General features: G+C 38.0%; 1 protein-coding gene across 11 annotated transcripts in view; it reads right to left on the bottom strand.

The window, feature by feature from the left end:
• The window catches only part of Lcor (ligand dependent nuclear receptor corepressor), a 115,066-nt gene that overhangs the window by 15,166 nt on the left and 77,605 nt on the right, over positions 1-22,295 (bottom strand). Inside the window, exon 1 of one of the 11 annotated variants that reach the window (XM_021223610.2) lies at positions 5,471-7,733. The exons of 9 other annotated variants lie outside the window; for them this stretch is intronic. Coding sequence is in view for 1 of the 2 variants with exons in the window: in XM_021223639.2 (XP_021079298.1) it covers positions 20,358-21,327 (970 nt within the window). In the remaining variant the exon portion in view is untranslated. Of the gene's footprint in view, positions 1-5,470; positions 7,734-11,901; positions 21,328-22,295 lie in introns of those variants that run through there. One more of the 11 variants, XM_021223639.2, reaches the window with a different exon arrangement.

The raw sequence follows: 22,295 nt of genomic DNA on the forward strand, positions 1-22,295 counted from the left end.
TTACACCGTGGAATGAGAAGCAGGTTCTGATTGACAGCCTAAGTGAGGAGGCAGATATGAAGTAGAAACAGGAATGGTGAAGAACCAGCTTTGATGGGTGCAAGGCGGGAAGTCTTAGCGTCACTCTAGCCTACACCAAATTCCCTAGGACATCAGCAGTCAACACTTCAGTTACACAGCTGCTCTGCAAACTGTGAAGCGTTTGTCTGCTCTCTAGGACAAACTCTCAGAGCTTAAGCCCCAAAGTCAAGGTGGTGGCAGAGGCCAACACTAGACTCAAGACCGTCACAGGCCTGCAGGGACGGCCTAGGGGCTTCATAGTTGCTCTGTGCTTCTGGATGCACAGCTTTATGGAGTCTACATGGGCGGAGCCCAGAGTCTGACACAACTTCTGCCATGCACCTTCTTGGTCCCTTTGGTTTGCAGACCTTTAGGAGACTATTATTTGATGGTATAGAAAACACAACAGAACATGGAGGGTGGCTTCACACACGTGTGCTGAACAGATGTTGGTGCCATCTTTCGACGTTCACCTCCTGGGCAAGGGAGGCCTCCATAGGACAGCTCACTGCAGACAGCCTGCAGCAGCCTGCGTCCCAGGTCCCACGGGTAATGGAGTGATAGGACAATGACAACCAATTCCATCCACTCCTACTCTGACATTTCCAGGGCTACAGGAAAGTTATCTCATCTCTTTAAACTTTAGCTTCCTCATCTGTATTCTGGGACTGAACAGCAGTACATTGAGAAAATGAACAAAAGTAGGGCTTAAATAAGTTTGTTTTCTCTGTACCCTTTTGGGACAAGGTCTCTCTATACAGTCCTGCCTAGCCTGGAACTTGGATCAATCCTCTTTGATCCTCCTGCCTCTGCCTTTATGTGCTTGGCTTGTGGATGTGGTAGCACACGCCAGCAAAAGCAATCAAGGTTTTTGTTTGTTTCCCAGGGGGACCTGAAACTGTCTGTGCAGCTGAGGCTAACCTCAAGCTACTCCCCACTGTCCAGCCTCCACTGTTGAGATTGCAGTTGTGTACTATTATTGCCAGCTAAATCTTTAATTACAACATGTGCCACAGCATACATATAGAAGTCAGGAAGCAAAACTTGTGTGTTTTGCCCTTCCAAACAGGTGTGTCCCTGCAATTAAACTCAGGTCATCAGGCTCGGTGGCAAATACTTTGATAAGCTGAGCCATCTTGTCAGCTCTGCCACCCCCCCAATTTTTAAAAAATATTTTTGTGTATGTCTTTCAGAGTCACATTATCTCTTAACACATCTTCGTCCCCATCTGCCTTTGTTTCTTGAGACAGAAACTTCTCAGAGAATCCGTAATTCATGACCATCAGGACAAAGGCACAGAGGCTGGAAGACAGTAGCTGTAGGGGATGTCAAGTGATATGTGTTTTAAGGCTCTGAATCTGATGTGTTTTATAGGTAATGTGGACACATAGGCGATAGCCCATCAGTAGCGTCCTTGGAGCCAAGAGCCTGCACATTAACACTAACCTTTGTCCAGCTATTATCAAATGGCTAACTTTATAACTATAGCCATAAAATCACTTTTGGCTGTGTCTCCAAATTATTACTTATTTTTCCCCTCTAAAATGTTTCTTAAGAGGAACTAAATTTAGATGGTTTTTAATGTCTTAGTGTTTGGTTTTTTAATTATTAGAGGTAATCTTAACTTTCTGATAATTATATTGCTGCATTTTTCATGTTTGGCATTTAAAAATGGTGTCAGTCTGTTTTAAATAGCCTAGTCCTACCTTTACTTGACATTATTAGAGTAACCCTACATCTTTAACAGAGCCCAAATATAGCACTCACACTAACTTTCCTGGGCAAGTAGCAGTGAACCCTGAGCAGAGAGACTCTGTCTTGGAGACAATTTCCTCAATCTAACCTGGGCAAAACAAGGTATTTTGGTTCAGTGATTAATATGTATCATATTATGTTCTTAACACCTGACTAAATATATCACAAACTTTGCAATCATCTGCCTGACTTTATGTAATGTTGAAATCAAATGTTAATTCTGCTCAACAGGAGTCCTTCCTGTAATAGTTATTTATCAAGCAGAAATACTTGAATTCTACCACCAAAGCACAGTGAAATCACAGGGATTGGTAAGCTGGAGAGAGGCTATAAAAGACAAGGGACCCTGAGTTCTAACTCTTGAAATGAGTCCTTGGTTTATCTCCTTGGTGAGAAATGGCCTGCATGGCCTTGATCACATAGTCTTTCTACCTTTAGCTCAATGCCTAATTCAGAAGGGTGTGGTAAAAGGATAAGATAATACTCATAAAAACTCTAGAAGGCACAGTTTAAGAGCAATGTGTTGCTTCACAACCCTATCTTTAATGATTTACTCAATGATGTTTCTCTAGATCAGAGGTTAGGCACAGCTGAACTCTCCTACTTAGACAACATTGCAATACGTACATTCCTGTGGTTAATATAAATGGTGGGCAGTCGATGCTTTATGTTATTTTCCAGTAAATGAAAATGTGGCAGGGAGCCGAATGTCAAGTATAAGGATCTAGAACCTGGGAGTAATAGGTTCAGGTATTCTCCCCAGCAGCTAGCTCTTAACCACTCAGACTGCTGGATAAGCAAATCACTACCACTGATGGCCAAACTGTATTTTTCTTGACTGAACAAGACCAACACTAAGCACAGGGGAACTAACATCGGGCAAAGAAAAGGTTTGCCTGAGAACATGATTATGGCTAGAGTACTCAATTTGGCTTGTGTCTTTAAAGAAAACACAAACATGTATCCATAGTCCTCTTCCAAGGTGTACAAGTTGTACATTTGCTAGGTGGTAACTGGAAAGGATGTTTCCCATGTCCTCACTCCTAAGTCTTTTCCAGGGTGTGGTGAGTTTGCTGACAGCTTAGGGTGGTTGGGAAGCAATAGCAATAGAGAGGGGAATGGGAGGGTATAAGTGATCTGATGGGGAAATGGGGAAAGTGATGATCTTAAGACAAGTTGGTAAATACAGAAGGGGGAGGGTTAATAAGGATGTCAGGAAAAATTGCAAGGAATTTTAACTATTTACCTTTTAAAAACTATAATATATATATGTGTGTGTATAAGTTTGTATAATTTTAATATATACATGCTTTTAATGAACTTTTTTCATTTGGACTGACAGTGCTTCCTCCAAGACTCAAGACTATCTAACAAAAACCCAACACCAGACAGGACAAGCCCCTCTTTTGACTATCTAACAAAAACCCAACACCAGACAGGACAAGCCCCTCTTTTGACTATCTAACAAAAACCTAACACCAGACAGGACAAGCCCCTCTTTTGACTATCTAACAAAAACCCAACACCAGACAGGACAAGCCCCTCTTTTGACTATCTAACAAAAACCCAACACCAGACAGGACAAGCCCCTCTTTTGACTATCTAACAAAAACCCAACACCAGACAGGACAAGCCCCTCTTTTGACTATCTAACAAAAACCTAACACCAGACAGGACAAGCCCCTCTTTTGACTATCTAACCCTAACCCAACACCAGACAGGACAAACCCCTCTTTTGAGCTGTTGGCCAGGACTGTCTAGGAGACACTCAAAACATACAGCCATTCCTGTTGCCATTGGTGTTCCCCCGAGAAAGTTCTTACGGCTGGACACCATGTACTTCAGGAACAAGGGCCAGAAACCCCTGAGCTGTGACTGACCTGAATGCCCCCTCCCAGAGAGCAAGCATGTTTGTCCCTGTCTATCTTGGATCTATGAATAGTTCATGTCTAAACAAAGGGACAATCCAAGGGCTATGATAGAATTAATGTATAATCAAAGTGGGCATAGGTATGCAAATGTTTCTTTACTCAACCAAATTGTTTATAGCTGTCCCTCCAAACCATTAACAGTCAAGTTTTCTACCCATGAACTGGCCAGGAGAAGTAAAAAGTAGAACTGGAGAGCTAGCTCAGTGGGTAACATGCTTGCCATGCAAGTATGAGGACCTGAGCCTGATCCCCAGCTCCCACATAGAGAATGGGACATGGAAGTGGACAACTCGTGGCAAATTCTTGTAATCTCAGCCTGGGGAGGTAAGGACAGGAGGATCTGTGGCGCCAACTGACCAGACAGTGGAGTCCAGTGGTTCTCAACCTATGGGTCAGGAGTCACATATCAGATACATTATATATGTAACAGTAGCAAAATTATAGTAATGAAGTAGCAAAAAAATAATTTTGGGGTCACCATGACATGAGGAACTATACACAGCATTAGGAAGGCTGAGAACCACTGCTCTGGTTGAACTGGTGAGCTCTAGAGAGACTAAGGTGAAGAGCACTAGAGGAGAATGCCCAATACAGAGTTCTGGCTGCCATGTGCAACACACACACACACACACACACACACACACACACACACACACACACACACACACACACACACACACGAATGAAGGGACAAGCAAAAGTGACAGAAAACAAGAAGTCAAGCAGTTTATTTTAGACAAAATTTTAGATCAAGAGATCAACCCTAAAAGCTGGGTCAGAACCATGAAAGGTGGTGACTGTGGAGTGGCAGGTCAATCTCAGGTTGATCTCTTCCCACAGTGGGAGTGATTCTCTGAGAGCCACCACTGCTAATGGCAACACAGAGAGAACAATGACTGACATCAATGATCCCAAATGAAAGGCCAAAACTCCTGAAAGTTACACCATTAAGTGACTGAACTGAACACTAACTTGGTAAGATTACAAACTAAGTGCTCTAACAAGAACTCCTAGGAAACGTTGAAGTAGACTTCAGGAAATAAACCAGTTTCAGGCAGAGACAGAGCTCTGGCTAGGGCAGACTTGAGCTGTGAAGTCATGTTCCTCAGTCCTACAGAGTCTGGATGGTAAGGTCACTGTCACACAAGAACACAGGATAAGTCAGAGACTAGACTATCACTTTTTCTTTCTTCTTCTCAAATGAAAATTAAATCTATGCTGTTCTTTAGGGAAACTACCTTTTAGTTCCCAGTTTAAATCATCGGAACAAAAACACCACTCTTTAAGCAAAATACAGACAGAAAGGGCTCCTTCCCAAGGGAAGGAGAACTAATTTTGTAATGTTGCCTGTTCCTTTAAGAGTGGTGAAGAGACCACAACTGTTGAAAGATCTGGCATTGCTCAAGTGCTACAGAGGTCACCATTAGACACAGCCCCATGGATGGAAATGCACATCCTTGCAATAACCCTAATCGCAAATGAAACTATCTCTAGTAGGCATGACAGTGTGGATAGAGGGATGTCCACCTAAAACAGCTATGGGAGGAGGCAACAGAAACAGAAATTCAAAGGATGTCATACTCCATGACAAGCTCATCGACACAACTACGTTTCCTCTTAAGAAATAAACTGCCATGCTTCTGACACATAATCTTAATCTTTTTGGGTGAAACGAAGAAGAAAACCCACAGATGATATACCAAATGACTAAGTAATGTGCTCACCTTTGTCATGGTCAGGAAGTCCTATCTCTTTAACTTTCTCATGTTCTCTTGAGGTTAAGTTTCCACTCTTGAAATTTTAAATTGTAGTATCTGTAGGATAAACTGTGGTATATCCTAAAGCTTAAGGTCTTTGATGGCATACAGTAAATTACCTAAAATGGACAGAATGATATATAATTCCTATGTAAGTATTTAAAGATGCCTAAGATTTAGTATTTGCAATTGTTTATTTCATGGACATTAGATAAGGGAAAAAGGAAATGTCTGTGTATAAAATTGAAGTATAGGGAAAAGCAAAGTATCTTAGTTTTACTTGTATATTTACATGTATATCTGTGTACCAAGTGCATGCTTGGTGCCCACAGAGGTCAGAAGAGGGAGTTGGATTCCCTGGGACTGGACTTGGAGGAAGTAGTGGGCTGTCGTGTGGGTGCTGGGAATTGAACCCACATTCTCTAGAACAGCCCATATTCTTAACTGCCTCCATTGCTCCAAGTTCATGTTTTAGTTTCTTAAGAGATGGGGTCTTGCTATGTTGCCTGTGCTAGTCTAGAACTCTGGGTCTCAAGCACTCGCACCTCCGTCTGAGAAGCTGGACCACAGGGTTGTGACACGGCATGTAGCCTGCATGTTTTTACATCTACTTTCCCTTTTCTTCTTGCAGTTACTAGCATTTTATATCTATCCTGCACCAGACTTTATTCAGAAACACCCAAGGCCACTGCTGAGGTATGGTATAAGGTGTGTAAGGTATTATGGTGTAGGGGTGAACTTAGTAGATTCATGATGGTTTTAGTTAGAAACATTGGAAGATGAAATGCAACTAAATGTATATATACTCCCATGCAAACAGAAAGCTGAAGAGGCCGTATTAAATTGCTTATCACTACTGCTATCACTTCCCTTGCTTCCAACTGAATTCAGTAACGTAGGATGGTTTTCCTTGGAAAACACCTTCCAAGCTCTTTGTCACCAGTTTATTTTAGATGCTGCTTCCTATTATTCACATCTGTTCTTTTCAAAGCCCAAACCAGGTCTTGTTTTGTGTTTTACCTACGAATCTTCTGATTTCCCACTGATTCACACTCTATCCTTCAGCCCATTTCCCTGTGGCAGTGATCACAGCTCTCTTCTCACTGTCCCCACCTTTCATTAAACAGCACTGATGCTTAAGCCACAGTTTCCAACCCATTTCCTCCCCTCGTAACTTCACCGATTACAGTTTGGGGTAGCACATTGTATGCATGAAGTAATGAATGAACCAAGAAGATAAAGTTAACTACGTAGCGAAAATGATTTTCCTAGTGTATTTCCCAATGAAACTGAAGGGGGGCATTTGTGACAGACAATCAGAAAGGGCAGGAAGGAGCTTTCAAAGAAAACATATTTAAATCAAGGCAGAACAGGGTTTGAATTGCAAGCATATATGGGAAATGAATTCAGGCGTCATAAGGCACAGTAGAGTAAATATAGACAATGAAATGTACTATATATTAAAAAGAGGGAAGATTGGAGTGTTTCCTAAAAAGAATCATGACGTTTGAGAAGGCGTATATGCTTGCTCTGACTAGATTATTATAATGTACAAATTTATCAAGTAACTTCACATGGTATGAAACAAATATGTAGTTTTTATACCTCAACTTACAGAAGAAAAATGTGAAGAGGAAATTTGAAGGTTTGACAGTACACATGCAAGTTTTTCATAAAGCACACAGGCACAGTGTAGAGGACTTCATAAGACACTGACTGAGCAACTAGGATGACAGTAAATGCATACAATGGTGTCCAAAAGTCACTACAGGATCTGAGTTTTAACCCAGGACAAAGAAATACTGCACTAAGTCACCGAGTACCCATTGCTAACTTGTTGGTCTATTTGTAAACACTCTAATCTACATAGATGGTCCACTCTTTAACATCAAAACAACAGTTCTCATGGTTACTTTTTTAAAAAATCAGTGCCAGGTTGTCCTTTTCAAAGTGTCTTAAGTCAACTTGATAGGAACTGCTATGCACACTGCTAAACTATCTCTCCAGTATAGTATCTACCTGCATGCTGCCATGCTTCCCACCATACTGATAATGGGCTAAACCTCTGAAGCTATAAGCAAGCTCCAATTAAATGCTAAGAGTTGCCATGGCCATAGTATCTCTTCACAGCAAGAGAACTCTAAGACAATATGCTTAACATAAAAATATGCTTGCCTGTAAATATGTGTGTATGTGTACCATATGTGTGCTTGGTGCCTGCAGGGCCAGAGACTGGAGTTACAGATGTTGTGAGCTGCTGTGTGGGGGCTGAGAAGAACCCTGGTCTTCTGGAAGAGCAGTCAGTACCCTTTACTGATGAGCCATCTTTCTAGCTCACTATACACTTTTAAAATTATCTTCTACTTTGACACTGGTTCTATTTTTAGTTTGTTGCTGTTTAATTAAGAAACAAGGAATGATTGGTTTAATTTTCCCAAAACAGTATCAGAAAATGCAGAAAAAGCACTTTTTCAGGTTTCAATCATAGTCCTCATCTGGAGTTAAAACAAGATTGTGTTGAAAAACAAAACAAACACAAAAAACAAGAAAGTCCATGCCTCAGTCTAAAATAAACAAGTCTGCCTCATTTTCAAAGTTCTAATAGACTTGGTAAGACAGCAATCTGATTTTCTCCTAATTTCACATAAATTATGATACCCCTAGATATTCGCTTTTGCTTTAATTTACTGGGCACTTGCATGTGCCCAGTAAGAGTCGGCCTTAGTGCTATTTTACATGCAGGGTCTAGTTTAGGTTCCATAGCAACTGGACATACCAGGTACTATAGCCCTTTTTTTAACAGAGGGCAGACACAGGCTTTGTAACTTATTAAAACTGTGTAGCATCCATTGCTGCAATGTAAAAAACAAACAAACAAAAAGCCCCAACTCTGTAGTAATAGAAGGCTAGAATTGTAAAAATGGGCCCATCAAATTGTTTGTGAGACTTGGATGCCTCTTCTTTTCTTACCTACTCAGGTTTACTGGGACTTTAAAAGGCTTTATGATTTTTGTTCTGCACTCAAGTCCCATATTCCTTAATTGACATGTTTGCTAGAATCAAACTGATATTGAAATTTAATTAGTTGAGCTGAATCCAATGGTAAAAAAAATCCCTCATTCTCATTTTAGATTATACTACAGTAGTAGAGATAAGTATAAAGAGTTGGAATTAGGTTAAGGGCTATTTATTTTATAAACAAAACTAAAACCCCTTAAAGTCCCCAACATTCATGTTTTCACATCAAGAATGAAAGACTAGAATGGAATCACAATTAGCAAGTTAATCAAGTCTCTTGTGATTGTACACTAAGAATATACTTAACTGTGTGCTTGAAAAAGGGTTAGGAGGCTGGACAGATGATTCAGTACCTACAATGCAGCTCTCAACTGTCTGTAACTCCAGCTCCAGAGGATCTGACACCCTTATATGGACATAAACGTACAGGGAGAAAGAAAAGAAATTGGTTAAGAGCACTGGCAGCTCTTCCAGAGCCCTTGGGTTCACTTCCCGGCACACACACACACAGCAGCTTACAAATCTTTCTAAATCCGGTTTCAGATCAGATGCCCTCCTCTGGCCTCCACAGCAGGCAAGTGATGAACAGACATACATGCAGACAAAACACCCATACACATAAATAAAATGGAAAAAATTGACTAGGATGACAATTTTTTCCCACATTTTGAGACAGTCTCGTCATGTAGTACCAACTAGCTTTGGACTCATGATCCTCTAGCCTCCTAAGTACTGGAGTTAAGAACTGTGCTATTACACCTGGATTAAATACTTTAACTACAATTAAGAGGGGGAGGAAGTCTGGGATCCTGCAAGACACTTTGAAAACAGAATATGCTGAAGTTCCACATGTGTAAGTTATCACAGTGCTCTGAAGCAGAACCCAGTTCTATATATTCATAAAAGCTTGATTTTAACTAAAACTAGATATAGCCTATGACCCCCAGGCTTACACTGTGTCTGAACATTTAAGGTGGAATTAGTCTGCATCCAATAGACAAACTGTAACGAATAAAAAATAAATAGGATAAAGTAACAGAATAAAAAGTGATTGCTTGATGATTCTTGTAGAAGAACCATCTCATTCACTTATAGTTCATAATAAATAAGTACCATCTCACTCACTTACAATTCATAATAAATGCATAACATAGCGGACTTGTTTTGAAAAACCCTGTCTCTGAAAAGCCAAAAAATATACTGAAAATATCAAAATCTATTTTAATATTTTTTTCATTGAGAAAATACTTCAATGATGTAACCAGGTTTCTTTTCTTTTCTTTTTGTAACCAGGATTCTAATGCCTTATTATTCTATAAAGGGTTACTACTTATTTCCCGATATTAAAACAGATTTGTGTATTTATTTCAAGTAATTAAAAAAATCTGTACAAGATTTAAAGTTGAAAAAAGAAACCTAAAAGCCATCCAAACACCCTTAGTTCAGGTAAAGCACATGTGACCTAATAAGTGTTGAACATTTAAATAAAGTACTAATCAATAAACACAAAAAAGTATTCTTAAATGATTATAAAACCCTCAGACTCAGATCTAAGATTTAGGGGCTTTCTTTTGTTACACATACATATATAATATTGTTGTTTTTTTTGAGACAGGGTTTCTCTGTGTAACTACCCTGGCAGTCCTGGAATTTGCTTTGTAGACCAGGCTGGCCCGAACTCAGAGATCCACCTGCCTCTGCTTCCTAAGTGCTGGGACTAAAGACGTGTGCCACCACACCAGGCTTATATATTTTCTTTATATTGCACACACATCAAACTGAGGATCCAAAGCATGGCAGGCAAAGACTCACTGTTATCCCACAAGCTCAGCCCCAATCATGAAAGAGTTCTGACCCGGTTACTTTGTGGAACCTATGTGAACTCTGACTAAACAATGGCTCAAGCTGCAGAATGCTTCTTTTCTTTACAATGTTTTGTCACTAATACTCACTAATCTCTAAAGTCAACCCTGTCTGCTTCCACTGTAAATGCAGTCTGAATACATACATTTCACTCAAGCACACACAACAGAAAATGCAACAGCCTGTTAAGCTGAGTAACAATTCTGCTACAGTGCTTATCTTTGGAAGCAAATAATGATGGTGTGCAATCTCACTGGCTACAATACCTAGCATCACATGGTCTGGGGTGTTTTTTATATCTGAATATAAATGTTTGGTGGAAGAAATTCAGTCTTGAAGAAAATACAACTCAGCATATGTCAAACCACTGTTTCCACGGCATTTCCCTTATGCAACTCTTGTTCTGTTATTAAGAGAATTCCTCTAATTCCCACACCTGTCAAGTCACCAGGCCTGAACTAACCCTCAAAGATAAGCATAATCAGAGAACTCTAGTTTAGAAGGTGTTACTTTTAAAAAGCTGGGCCACAGTAGTTCAAAATTCAAATACAAACTTGAAGGCAGGCCACTGAAGCACAAGTTCACATGAACTATTTGGATGAAGTCTTATTACACTGATCTAGCCACCAGTTTAAAGAGGATATTGGAAGAAATGACAATAGCCCTGAAATTTACACATAATTAGGTTCCCAGAATATTCTACAAACATGTTATAACTGAACAAGATGAAGCCAACAAACATCTGTATTACCAATCAAAAACCTTATTTTTACAAACACCAGACTGAAAAGACAGTTATCTGTCTCAGACAATAAAGCCATTAATAGATCAACCATGTACCATAAGACTATATATGAATATAAAATTTCTGCTTAATTACATTGTGAGGTTGAAAAAATCTTCCTGATGTATTTTGCTCACATTTGTAATCTTTAGGATCTGTAATTCAGCTCTTCTAATTCCTTTACAACAGAAACTACTTTATAATACAAAACTTTACACTCCAAGCTTCCAAACACCACACTATGTTCTTCAGCACCCTCCCAACAGCTACAAGTACTGTAACAATCTTAAGGACTGACAATGACGATTCACTATTTGTGCCTCAAGAACAAACAAGTGATTAAATCTTTGTTTTGGCAATCAATCCTAGTAAAAGGTTTTACTCTGAGAACACTCTCTCTCTCTCTCTCTCTCTCTCTCTCTCTCTCTCTCTCTCTCTCTCTCTCTCTCTCTCTCTCTCTCTCTCTCTCTCTCTCTCGGTTAACTGAAAACAGTCTTTAAGCAAACAATTCAATAAAGAAAACAACTGTAATTCAAGAGTACTATCAAGTCAGTAGCACATAAGGTAGTGTCTGCACTACAACCCTGAACTACAATTCCGTACAGCATTTCTAATACTCTAAGAGGTTTTGTCTGGAAAGGGTCAAGGCTTCGCGGCACTCATTTTACCCTTTCTGTACACTGTTATAAAGCACTGAAACCACAAGCAGCAGAAACCAAGCTTTAAAAACAGGTTTTCACAACAAAATTTATTAGAAGAATAGTGGTTTTTAAAGTCTAGCATCCAGTGAGAACTACCATACACAACATTACAGCTGGGAATGTTTTTCCAAAATGTCATGGTCAAATAATACAATGGAACCATTAAGTCTTACACATGCACGAAAGAACTAGTGCTTCTGACATACAATGTAAAAAAAAGAAAAAACCATAAAAGAAAAAAAGGGGAGAACCAGATGGATTAAAATTTAAGTACTCATCACATACATTAAGACACAGCTTATTTTAGTCCAGTCAAAATCAGAACTGCATTAAAAAATTTAATGTAGTGCAATCAAACCCAAAAACTTAATTTGTGATCATAAGTGCTCTACTACATAAACAAATGATTATAGCAAGAACAAAAAGTTCAAATCACACAGTACAAAAATCTGTAAATAAATATAAACTACAGTACAAGAGAAATATTAAATTATACAATTCCGTCAAACTGTAAACAGTATATTGAAATGAGGTCCATAGAGTAAAGGGGTTCCTGTTTTGTTGCATGACACTTAACTTCTAGAAATCTGAAAAAAAAATGCCATTTTCCATGTCTTCAAAGGCTATGGGCTTAATAGAGTTTCTTTTAGATGTAAGATATCAAATACTAAAGCAGAGGGATGACTTTGCTAACCACAGGCAGCACTGTGGCAAACAAGTGTTTAAAAGACAAATTCCATCAGAAGGAACTTGTCACTGAGGTCTTTGAGGCTGTGAAATGCACTGAGATAAAAACTTTCTGCTGTATGCAGACCTAGACCTCTGCTCATTTTTTTTGACATTTTACATACTTAATGTTAAATACCAACTTTGGCAGAATCACTACTGATAAACTCAAAGCACTTATGGCCCAATGGTTCCATCACAGTGACCAGTGCACAGATTCTCTGAAGACATTTGCATAAAAAGAATGTAGAGGTCAGACATCCAAGGACCAGTGCTTGAATTTAGTAGTAGTTATGATGAAGAAACAAGAGCCACATCAAGGAGGAACTGCATCTGTTACAGTTTACAGAAGCAGCTAGGAATGTCATCTATTTTCATTGTGCTGGCTATTAGTGGCATTTAAAAATATACAGTTTAAGTGTGTATATGTGGTGGCTATACATGTATGCATGTTTAAAAAAATACACAGTTAACAGGAACCCCCATATTATCTGCTCAGTAGTTACAACTGAATCTATAGAATGCCACTATAAGAGTGTGAGGCACCGTGTGCTGGAAAGTTACGCAGCTTTAAAATCTGTTTGGCTGAGTTATACCTGGATACCTGAACTGAGTTTTTAAGTTGACATTCATCAAAGATGTGCTACCAGCACGTTGAAATAAAAGCAAAACAGAAAAATACAAGTCACTGTTAGGTTTAAGAATAGCATCAAAGTACCTGAATTGAGTGAGAAAAGTGTGAAAACTGTCCCTGAGGGTTTTAAAACAGTGTGTACAAGTTGGTTTTCTAAAAACATTAGCTTTATTTAACAGTGTGGACTGATAAAATACCAATGTCTGACAGTTTAAAGTGGAGGTCATAAAGAATTATACGCAAACACCCCAATGTATAGTTAAGCATTTCCCCCAAAGCAGCAACAAGCTGCTGTTAAGTGTACATCCCATCACAACAAGCATACATTGGGGTTGGACAAAGGTTTCTTCTGGTCTGCTTTTTTCTGACAGCACAGAGTATCAATATCCAAGGACTATATCTTTCCTAGATCAGAATGTAACTAATTTTGACTAGCAATATAGGATTAGACTTTTAATCAAACACTTCGCTATTACATACTAAGACTCCTTAAACTCACTAATGCTGGTAATACTACCTAGTTAATCAACCCCCCCTTGGTTTTAGAAATATACCCTTCCACAACTTAAAACCATTAAGATCCATATCAGTCCTCTGATGTAAAAAGCAGTGAATTAGTATTAAAAATTTACACAGTAAAAAGGCTTGAATTTCAGCCAAAGATTCTAAATACTGCTCATTCCCTGAAGACTCAAAAGGGAGAGAATCTCTACCCATTTCCTTAGTGATTTATACTTCTAAAATGGTCTGATAACATGTTTCATTTGGGGGATTTCCCCTTTTCTCTCAAATTCCAAATTCCTAAGCCTGAATTGCTTAAATGAAATGGGGAAAATGAGACAATTACTTAGAATTACTAGAAAGGTACAAAATGTTATTGTCTTTTGTTAAAATAAGGATTATTTATATAAATGTGATTTGACCCCATATTATGTAGTTATGGTTTTTAAAATAATCATCCTAAAACTTACAGTACCTAAGACTCTGAAGATAAATTAAGACTTTAGTGTTTCAACAGAAAAGTGCTGACTTATCCCTTTTCTAGAACTTCAAACATTTGGGGAAGTGCTTTCCTAATGACAGCGAGGTTTGCTAGACACCCAACCACCAGGCAGGAAAAAGTCACCCAGATGAAAGACTTTTCAGGAGTGTAGCACTGGTTATTTACCAAATAGGAATCACTTTGTTCATTCTGTGGGGGCAAAAATATTCTAGACTGAAATTCTATTTGGCTACTGAATGTTAAAAATCCCTGCTCTACTGTGTAAGTATCCTGTGTCCAACTACTCCCACCCCACCCCACCCCTTACACACTATCCACTGAGACTCTAATCTCCAAAGAGATTTAAAAATTTATGTTTTCAGGACATACCTGAGAAAGGGTGCAATTATGCAGAACAAGAAACCCAAGACTGCACTAATACTGGTTATAGGTTCACAAACTGTTTTTCAAGACAAATCTAAGAAGTTAAAGAGGTATGAATCGTCAAATGTCTCACTGCTTTAGATTATTTATTTGGTATGTGTGTAGGGTCATTTCCAGTGTTGAGAATATCTTGAACCTGTTCAATGACAGTTCAAGGAGTAAAGAGTTCATTTTCACATTCAAACAACAAAGGTTAAATATTATGAATATTTGCTACATCCAATAAATCTATGGTTTACTAAAAGTGCTTGCTTTTCATGCTTTTCTTTTTATGAATACAGCTCTAAATTAGCTGAAAAATCTTAAAATTACCTCCCAAAGAGTTGTAAAATTAACTCATGCTTAATGTCTGCCAAATAAACACTAGATCCAATCCCATTTTCGAACAAAGCAAAAAAATCTTCCTATCAAATGCACATGATCCAATTTTAATACAGTGTCTTGAGACTCACTCTTAGTTTATCTAATACAGCTGGGGGCAGCTGATCTTTATCCTTTTCTCTAAAGTTTACACCTGTCCATCCTATGTCCCAGCCCCTGTTCCAAAATCCTTTACTAACACTTACAGCACTCAGCCAGTGTTACTATAGGGCTAACATTTGCTTCCTAAAAAGGTGAAATGTGAGAGTTGGAGTAAAAGAGGATAGGGAAAGAGTTTCCTCTTATTTTCCCTTGTTCCCTATGTTCACAAATCTTCATCTTCAAGTCTCAAAGACAGAATTAATCCAAAATAAAGAGTATGGAGGTCTGTGTTCCTTGTACCACAATTATATATATATATATATAGTTTTCTTTTTCAGTATATTTGTTAAAGCAATTAGATTTAAAAGCAAAACAAAACAAAAACCCAAAAAGAAAAAAAAAACTCAAAGACCTATTCAATAGTCTCCTAAATGGACTATTTGGCTAAAGCCATCAAGCTTTGAATAATACTGGATTGACCAGAGTATTAATGAAAATTTAATTCTAATGGAAAGGGAGTAAGAAAAACAATGTGTGACATCTTCCTGAAGGCTAAAATGTAACCTGCAACTTTCAATCTGTTAATAAATATTATGTGGGGGAATCCAACCTATTGTCATATTCTATCACCAATGACAGCAACCCGAATACAAGAATGGAGATGTAAAAACAACTTCAAGCATTTGGTTAAATAAAGAATTATAGAACCAAAAATATGTTTCAAAATGGAAACTACTAGGATGTAATAGTTTTCAAATAAATAACACTAATTTGTCATATATATGTTTTGATGGCTCAAAGTAATTTCAGATTCTGACACTGAACTAACAATTTGTTGTATGAAAATAACCAAATAGATCTAAGCTTCACCATCATAGAACAATAAAATGTAAAAGGATCACAAAGGCTTAGAACCAGGTCTGGCAACATGTGCTTACTTGGGGTGGGCAGAGAACACACTAGCAGCTCAAGGGTTGCCATGTACTGCCTCATGACAGAAGGTAGTTAGGATATGGGCCACAGCAGGTAGTCATTGTTATCTGATTTAGAGTTCTCTCCAGAAAACTGGGAAGTAAACACCTCATTGTGCCACTTAATGTTTTGCTATCTGATCCTATACAGCTCATATTACAGCTAAAACACAGGGAATAGGGATTCCAATTGGTTGAGGTAATGATTTATAAGATACCAGAGTTCTAAAGCACTTCAATATAGTAAAATAAAACTGTACCAAATAAAGCTAATACACACATCACACCTCTGAGTTTGCTCACCAGAACTTAACAGTAATTAACTTCACATATGGACCCTACTATTACACAAAGCCTTGCTCATATTCAGGATCTGCTGCAGCAAAGGTTTATCAAGCAACACCTAAACTTCAGAATAACAACAAACTTATATTAAAAAGTATTATACACAAATATAAATATCTTTTCCTGAAAGAGAGACCTGTCCTTCATGGTATTTGGGGAGCAGAATAGTGTATAGCTCATCACAATATAGTCAGTCATTTGAAAGCCTGCTGAGCAAAATAAAATAATATACTCTACTGGGTCATGCCTGCTGTTTCTGCTCTCTCAGAAATAAGAATGCTAATGATAAAATGCCATCCCAACTGTACCTCCCCTAACAACTGTTTAGTGTTTTCTAACTTTACAGAACTGTAGCTTATCTGTGTGACACAAAAAAAAAAAGAGAGAAAGGATTTATTTTAAATATATTATTTTCTACCATTAGTTAAAATATGATGTAATTTGAATAATGTCATCATTCACCTTACTGGAAAATATGAGGAAAAAGGCTTTTGTGACAGGCATTTGTGAACTATACTTTCCCATACCATAAAAATGGTCAACTGTTGTTTGGGCCATGCAAAACTCTGATTAGCAGAAATTAAGCATGCAAGTAGACCAATCTCCATCACACACTTATGAGGACGTCTCCAAACTAGAATATCTACACTGAAAGTGCCATACAGCATAGTGGCAAATCAAGAGAGAAATCAAACATTAAGGGATCACTGTTGTATGAAGACTGACAGTCACCTCCAAGAAATATGTAGTATAATGAACTCTGAACACAAAGTTTAACATTAAAAGTGCACCTGAATATTACGAACTAACTTTACAAACCTACAATAAGGTAAAATATATATCTTTTGAAATATTCAGCAGCTTTTGTCTTTTTTTTTTAAGTCTTTTTTTTTTCCGAGAGGCTCATGAATTTTAAAAGGGACCACTATCTAATTTCAACCATGCTTCACAAAACAATAATGGCTATTTTATATTGCAGTTACCAATGTAATGCAATTAGTGCTTTAAAACAATCTACACTCAAACAAAACAACACAACAGAAAGAAAGAAAGAAAGAAAGAAAGAAAGAAAGAAAGAAAGAAAGAAAGAAAGAAAGAAAGAACTAGCGAACCAACCAACCTTTGGAGAAAATATGCTTATTCAAAAGCTTCTTGGAAAAGAAAATTTACCTGAATATCAAGTCATGACTGATCTCAAGTGTAATGTTAAAAAGCTTCACAGACATGAATATTACAATCTTCAGGTCTCAGGACTTTAATCTGAGAAGTTTAGAGTTTGGTTTGTTTTAAAAATTCACTTTCTAACCAAAACAAATAATAGAAGTACTCAATTTTCACTATTTACAACTCTCAGCCTACAGTCTGAAATGACACAATACAAGTTCTCTTATTTAAACTGCAGCATTAAAGGGTAGGCACACCATTCTTCTGCTGCTCGATTGTCATCCACTGAAACACACATAGAAAATATTTATGTTAGTAAAATGATCACTCCCATTACACTACAATGACAAAGGTTACATAACTCAACTCATACATCACTACAAACTACCACAAGGATTAAACCTCTCTGAAGAGTAAAAGTACAAAAGTTCAGTTTTTAGGGCCAGATTTTTAGATGGGCCTTTAATGATGTCTTTCTGAGAGGGAATAAAAGCACAAACTAATTTCTCAAAGGATCTTTCTGCAACAATTTTGGGCTACTAAGTACCCCAAGCATTGTGCAAAAGGAACCATGCCTGCAATTAATTGTGCACTGACAAACTGAGAGGGAACAAAGGAGGTTTTCCTCCACAAGCTTAGCCTTTTGCTTTCACCTCACACAACTTCCTTCAACTGCAGGTGAAAATCATGCTTCTCATATTGTATTTTTATTGCAACTTCCAGCTAGGCCAGGAAATATTGCAGTCATATAATACTACCAAACTCTTTGTCTGTTGAGACTAAAAAGCCAAAAAGAAACAGGTGTCATCCACTGATTAAATTGCTTTACAAAATAACCAAATCAAAAGAGGAATCCACACCCAACCGATGTCAAAAATGAGTAGTGCCTTAACTTAACAGCAGCAATGGCGTGCCTAACCTTTGAACACACAGGTTGCAAGTGAAATCTATCTGTTACCTAACTGAATTAATGGGTTCAAAGTTTTCAGCAAGGAATTTGTGCCCCGTGTCTGACTGGACTTATTCCAACTACTTCTCACTTCTCAAATTGTTAGTATACCCATAAAATAGCCAAACTCAACCTAATCAACACTGAATTCTTATTTTACTCAAAAATGGTAATGATTTGGGGGTATGGCTAAGCATTTCAAAGGGCCTGATTACCTGTCTCAGCAGATTGAACACAGGGTATTAAGTGGAATGGATTTTACTTTGCACAAAATAGCAATTTTAGTCTGATCATAGTAAGAGACTAAATTCCACTGGCTTTACTTATCAGGTATTCTTGCAATTATCTGTCAAAAATAAATCTTCCAAACTTAAATTACTGCAATTTCATGTGCCCATCTCAAACAATGTTTAAGATGTTCTTTAAGGAGTGCTTACACAAACATGATCAGAAAGGGTCTGAAATGTGTGCTAAACAACCAGAAAAGGTCAAGAAGGGGATATTATATAGGATGCCATAAAAACAGGGTGTGTGTGTGGAGGGGGCGGTTTCAGCTAAGCAAAATTAACTAAAATAAAAAATCTAACCTCTCCAAATCTTGTAGCAGTATCTGAATTAGTTAAAAACAGAAACCCCAGTGAGGTAAACTACCAACTGAACTATTAACAGAATTAACATGTAACCTAATCATATCAGGTCACCTTGGAATTGTGATTCTTTTTTTCTTACCAAAAAATTAGATCCTTCATCTATGTAGAAATTATCAAGGCTGAAAACTCTAAGAGAATCATTTTATCTATGCCATAATTACTAATATACATTGCTTTGTCTATTCTCTGATTCCCAATAAACACAGCTTGGATATCTTAAAACTACTGGCCACAACAATACTCAGTTGTTGGTTAGTACATAACCACTTCTATAAAACCACTGAAAAGTATAAAGAAACCTAGGTTTGCAAAAAACGAGGCATCCTCCATTGTTTATGAAATGTACCCTGACTGCTCCTGAGTAAGAAGGGAGCGCGTCCTCCATGAGATAAGGCTATAATCTCACTTGTTGGTGAGAGCAAAGTCTACCCTTAGAAAATGTCAAATGAAATTACAGCAAAGGTAGTGTTTTAAGCAATGAACTGAAACATTTTTGAAGGTAGTGTGTGCACATCTCCACCGCCTCCCCTCTGGGTGAGCACTAAGACATTGCTAATTTAGTAAGTAAATATAATAATGAAAAGAAAATGATAATAAAGTATAATTATAAATGACCCAAGTATTTAGCAAGAAACCAAATTTCTTAAACTCAAAGGTTCATCATTTGTTTTAGTTTAACCCTTCAATTAGTTGAATTATAGAAGAGAAATACGAAAATTTTTGTAAGATGGTTTTCCAATTTAAATGATAAAGCTCCCAGTATCAACAGAGGTGATGTCTAAAAGGGGGCTTTTTCTTCTTTTCCTTCTTCTTCGTCTTTTTTTTTTTTTTAAGACAAACATAAATTAAGAAAAAAAGAAAAGAAAAGCATGCAGGCTCTACAGGCAAGGAATCCACTTCCATGTATCTGGTCTCTGTGAGGTAAATCAATTCTCTGTGTAGAGAAACATGCAAAAGGCCAAACAATATTCCGAGCCATACTGCACATGGAAATGTAAAATATGCAACATTCAGAATGCACCTTTCACCTCTGTGCACAAGCCAATGCAAAACCTGCAAAGAAGCAAGTGTCACAGTAGAGTCAGGTGCAGCAGTGACAGCTGAACAGTGATGCAGTAGTGCTCACCCAGTTTGTACAGTAATTGGCACTCTACAGTATTCCTACTCAGTTTGTGATTCATTTGCACTTTGTGCTGCCTCTCCCTGGGGATCTAATTCAATCTTTACAGAAACATCTGGCCCCTCCGACCTCATTAATTTCATCTTTTTCTTTGGAGGGTTTTTCAAAGTGCCCAGCCTCTCCTTTACTTTGTACTCCAGTGTACTGTGGGGAATCCCATAAATACTCTGAGCTTTGGAAACACTCATTTTTCCACTCATAACCACCGAGATTGCTTCCTCCAGTATCTCACTGTTGTACTGTCTGTATCGCCCTCTTTTCTTCCGAGGCTGCTTGGAGCCAGGGTCTCCTTCTTGATCCGATGTGGGATATGGCTGTCCAGAGGTAGACTGCTCAGCATCTGAGCCCCAAGAATCAGGTCCAGCATCTAATATGCTTTTTCTATTTTGTTTTGGAAGAATAGCCCTTAATTTTTTACTAAGCGCGCTCTCCGTTTGTGAACCCATTACCAAAGAGCTATAGCTGTATTGATCACCAGTGCGAGACTCCCAAGAAAGATCCATTCCTCGAACTTGTGGTATCTTTAAATCTACAGGAGATGAATGGCTCATGTCCCTTTTTCCATCTTGTTTTGTTTGATGTGCCATTTTTGGAAAGGCAGAGTTCTCTGCAAGAAAAGGAAGGTCACTGATGTTGCTGAGTGCACCATTTCCCCTGAACTTCATGCGGTTGAGGTTGAATTCGTAATGAGGTTTTGCCCAAGAGGCTTCCCTGGATAATATTAAGTGCTGTCCATGATTCTGTAATCCAGATGGCCCAAGGCTGCCAGCTGTGGACAATTGGTTTCTGCTCAGTAGTTCTTCACTAATCTGCAGGGATCGAGCCAGTGGAACTTTGAGTGATGTGGAGTGTCCAAAACCTTCCCTGGTTCCATCCTGTAAGCTTCTTGGAGGTACCCCATCACCACTCCGAAGTCCATCTGGGCGGTACTGGCTGGGTCTCCCAGGTCGCCTAATTGGATGGAAGGAAACTGATGTGAGCAGGACTTGCACAGGAAGGGAGGGGCGGGTGAGGGGACCACTCCTTTATTAGAAGGCCTTGCTTGGGTAACATCACTTTGTGTTATTTATTTATTTTTCTCTAAAAATTAAAAAAAAACACATGGTCTCAGCAGTTAGTTTAAAAACTTGATCACAAAAAATGAAAAAAGGGAAAAAAAGAAAAAACAAAACAAAACAAACAAAAAAACCAGGAATTTTTTTGGGCAAAGAAAAAATTAAACCTGTTGGCAGTCTCTGGTTGGGTTCACAAATTTTCGGAGAAAAAGTTTCGCGCAACTGTTTGAAAATAGCACCTGAACCATTAATTACAAAGTAATCATTAGTGTCTCCATTATCTATACAGAATTGTTTACCAACGTGACGTTACCACTAAACAAGCACAGTAATAAAAGAGTAAGTCAAATTATTTATTTTAATGCAATGTACTCAACATTCATACTAACTAGCTAGGAAGCTGGCAGCATTCACACTGGCGAAACCCATAGATAATTGCTCATTTATGCTACAAACAAGATAGTGTTTATCATTAAAATTTAAACAATTCCAAATGACATTTCTTGTACTGCTTGGGAAAAAGTTATATATGGCAACCAGTCCCAAGCTAGGGAGGAAGTCAAGTGAAGTTGACAACTTACCACACTTCTTCAGACACAAGTACCACACTTCCACAAAGTAACTTTTTATTTTACCCAAAATTTTGTTATGTTATATTCAGAGCCAATATAACCATTAAGTATAAATAACTTGGTAGCAATCTTCTTTTTTAAAAAAACAAACTTTTTCCTTAAAATACTGTATGTTCATGTTGAAATAATGTTTAAAAGTCACTTACTTATAAAGTTAACTCCTAAGATTTTGTTGTTGTTTTAGGGTATTGTATGTGTCAGATGTCTTCCTTCCTTGGTCATTCTCCCCTCC

The sequence above is a fragment of the Mesocricetus auratus genome, unplaced genomic scaffold (genome assembly GCF_017639785.1).
Source record: "Mesocricetus auratus isolate SY011 unplaced genomic scaffold, BCM_Maur_2.0 Super-Scaffold_4256, whole genome shotgun sequence".
In the NCBI taxonomy this organism is placed as follows: domain Eukaryota; kingdom Metazoa; phylum Chordata; class Mammalia; order Rodentia; family Cricetidae; genus Mesocricetus; species Mesocricetus auratus.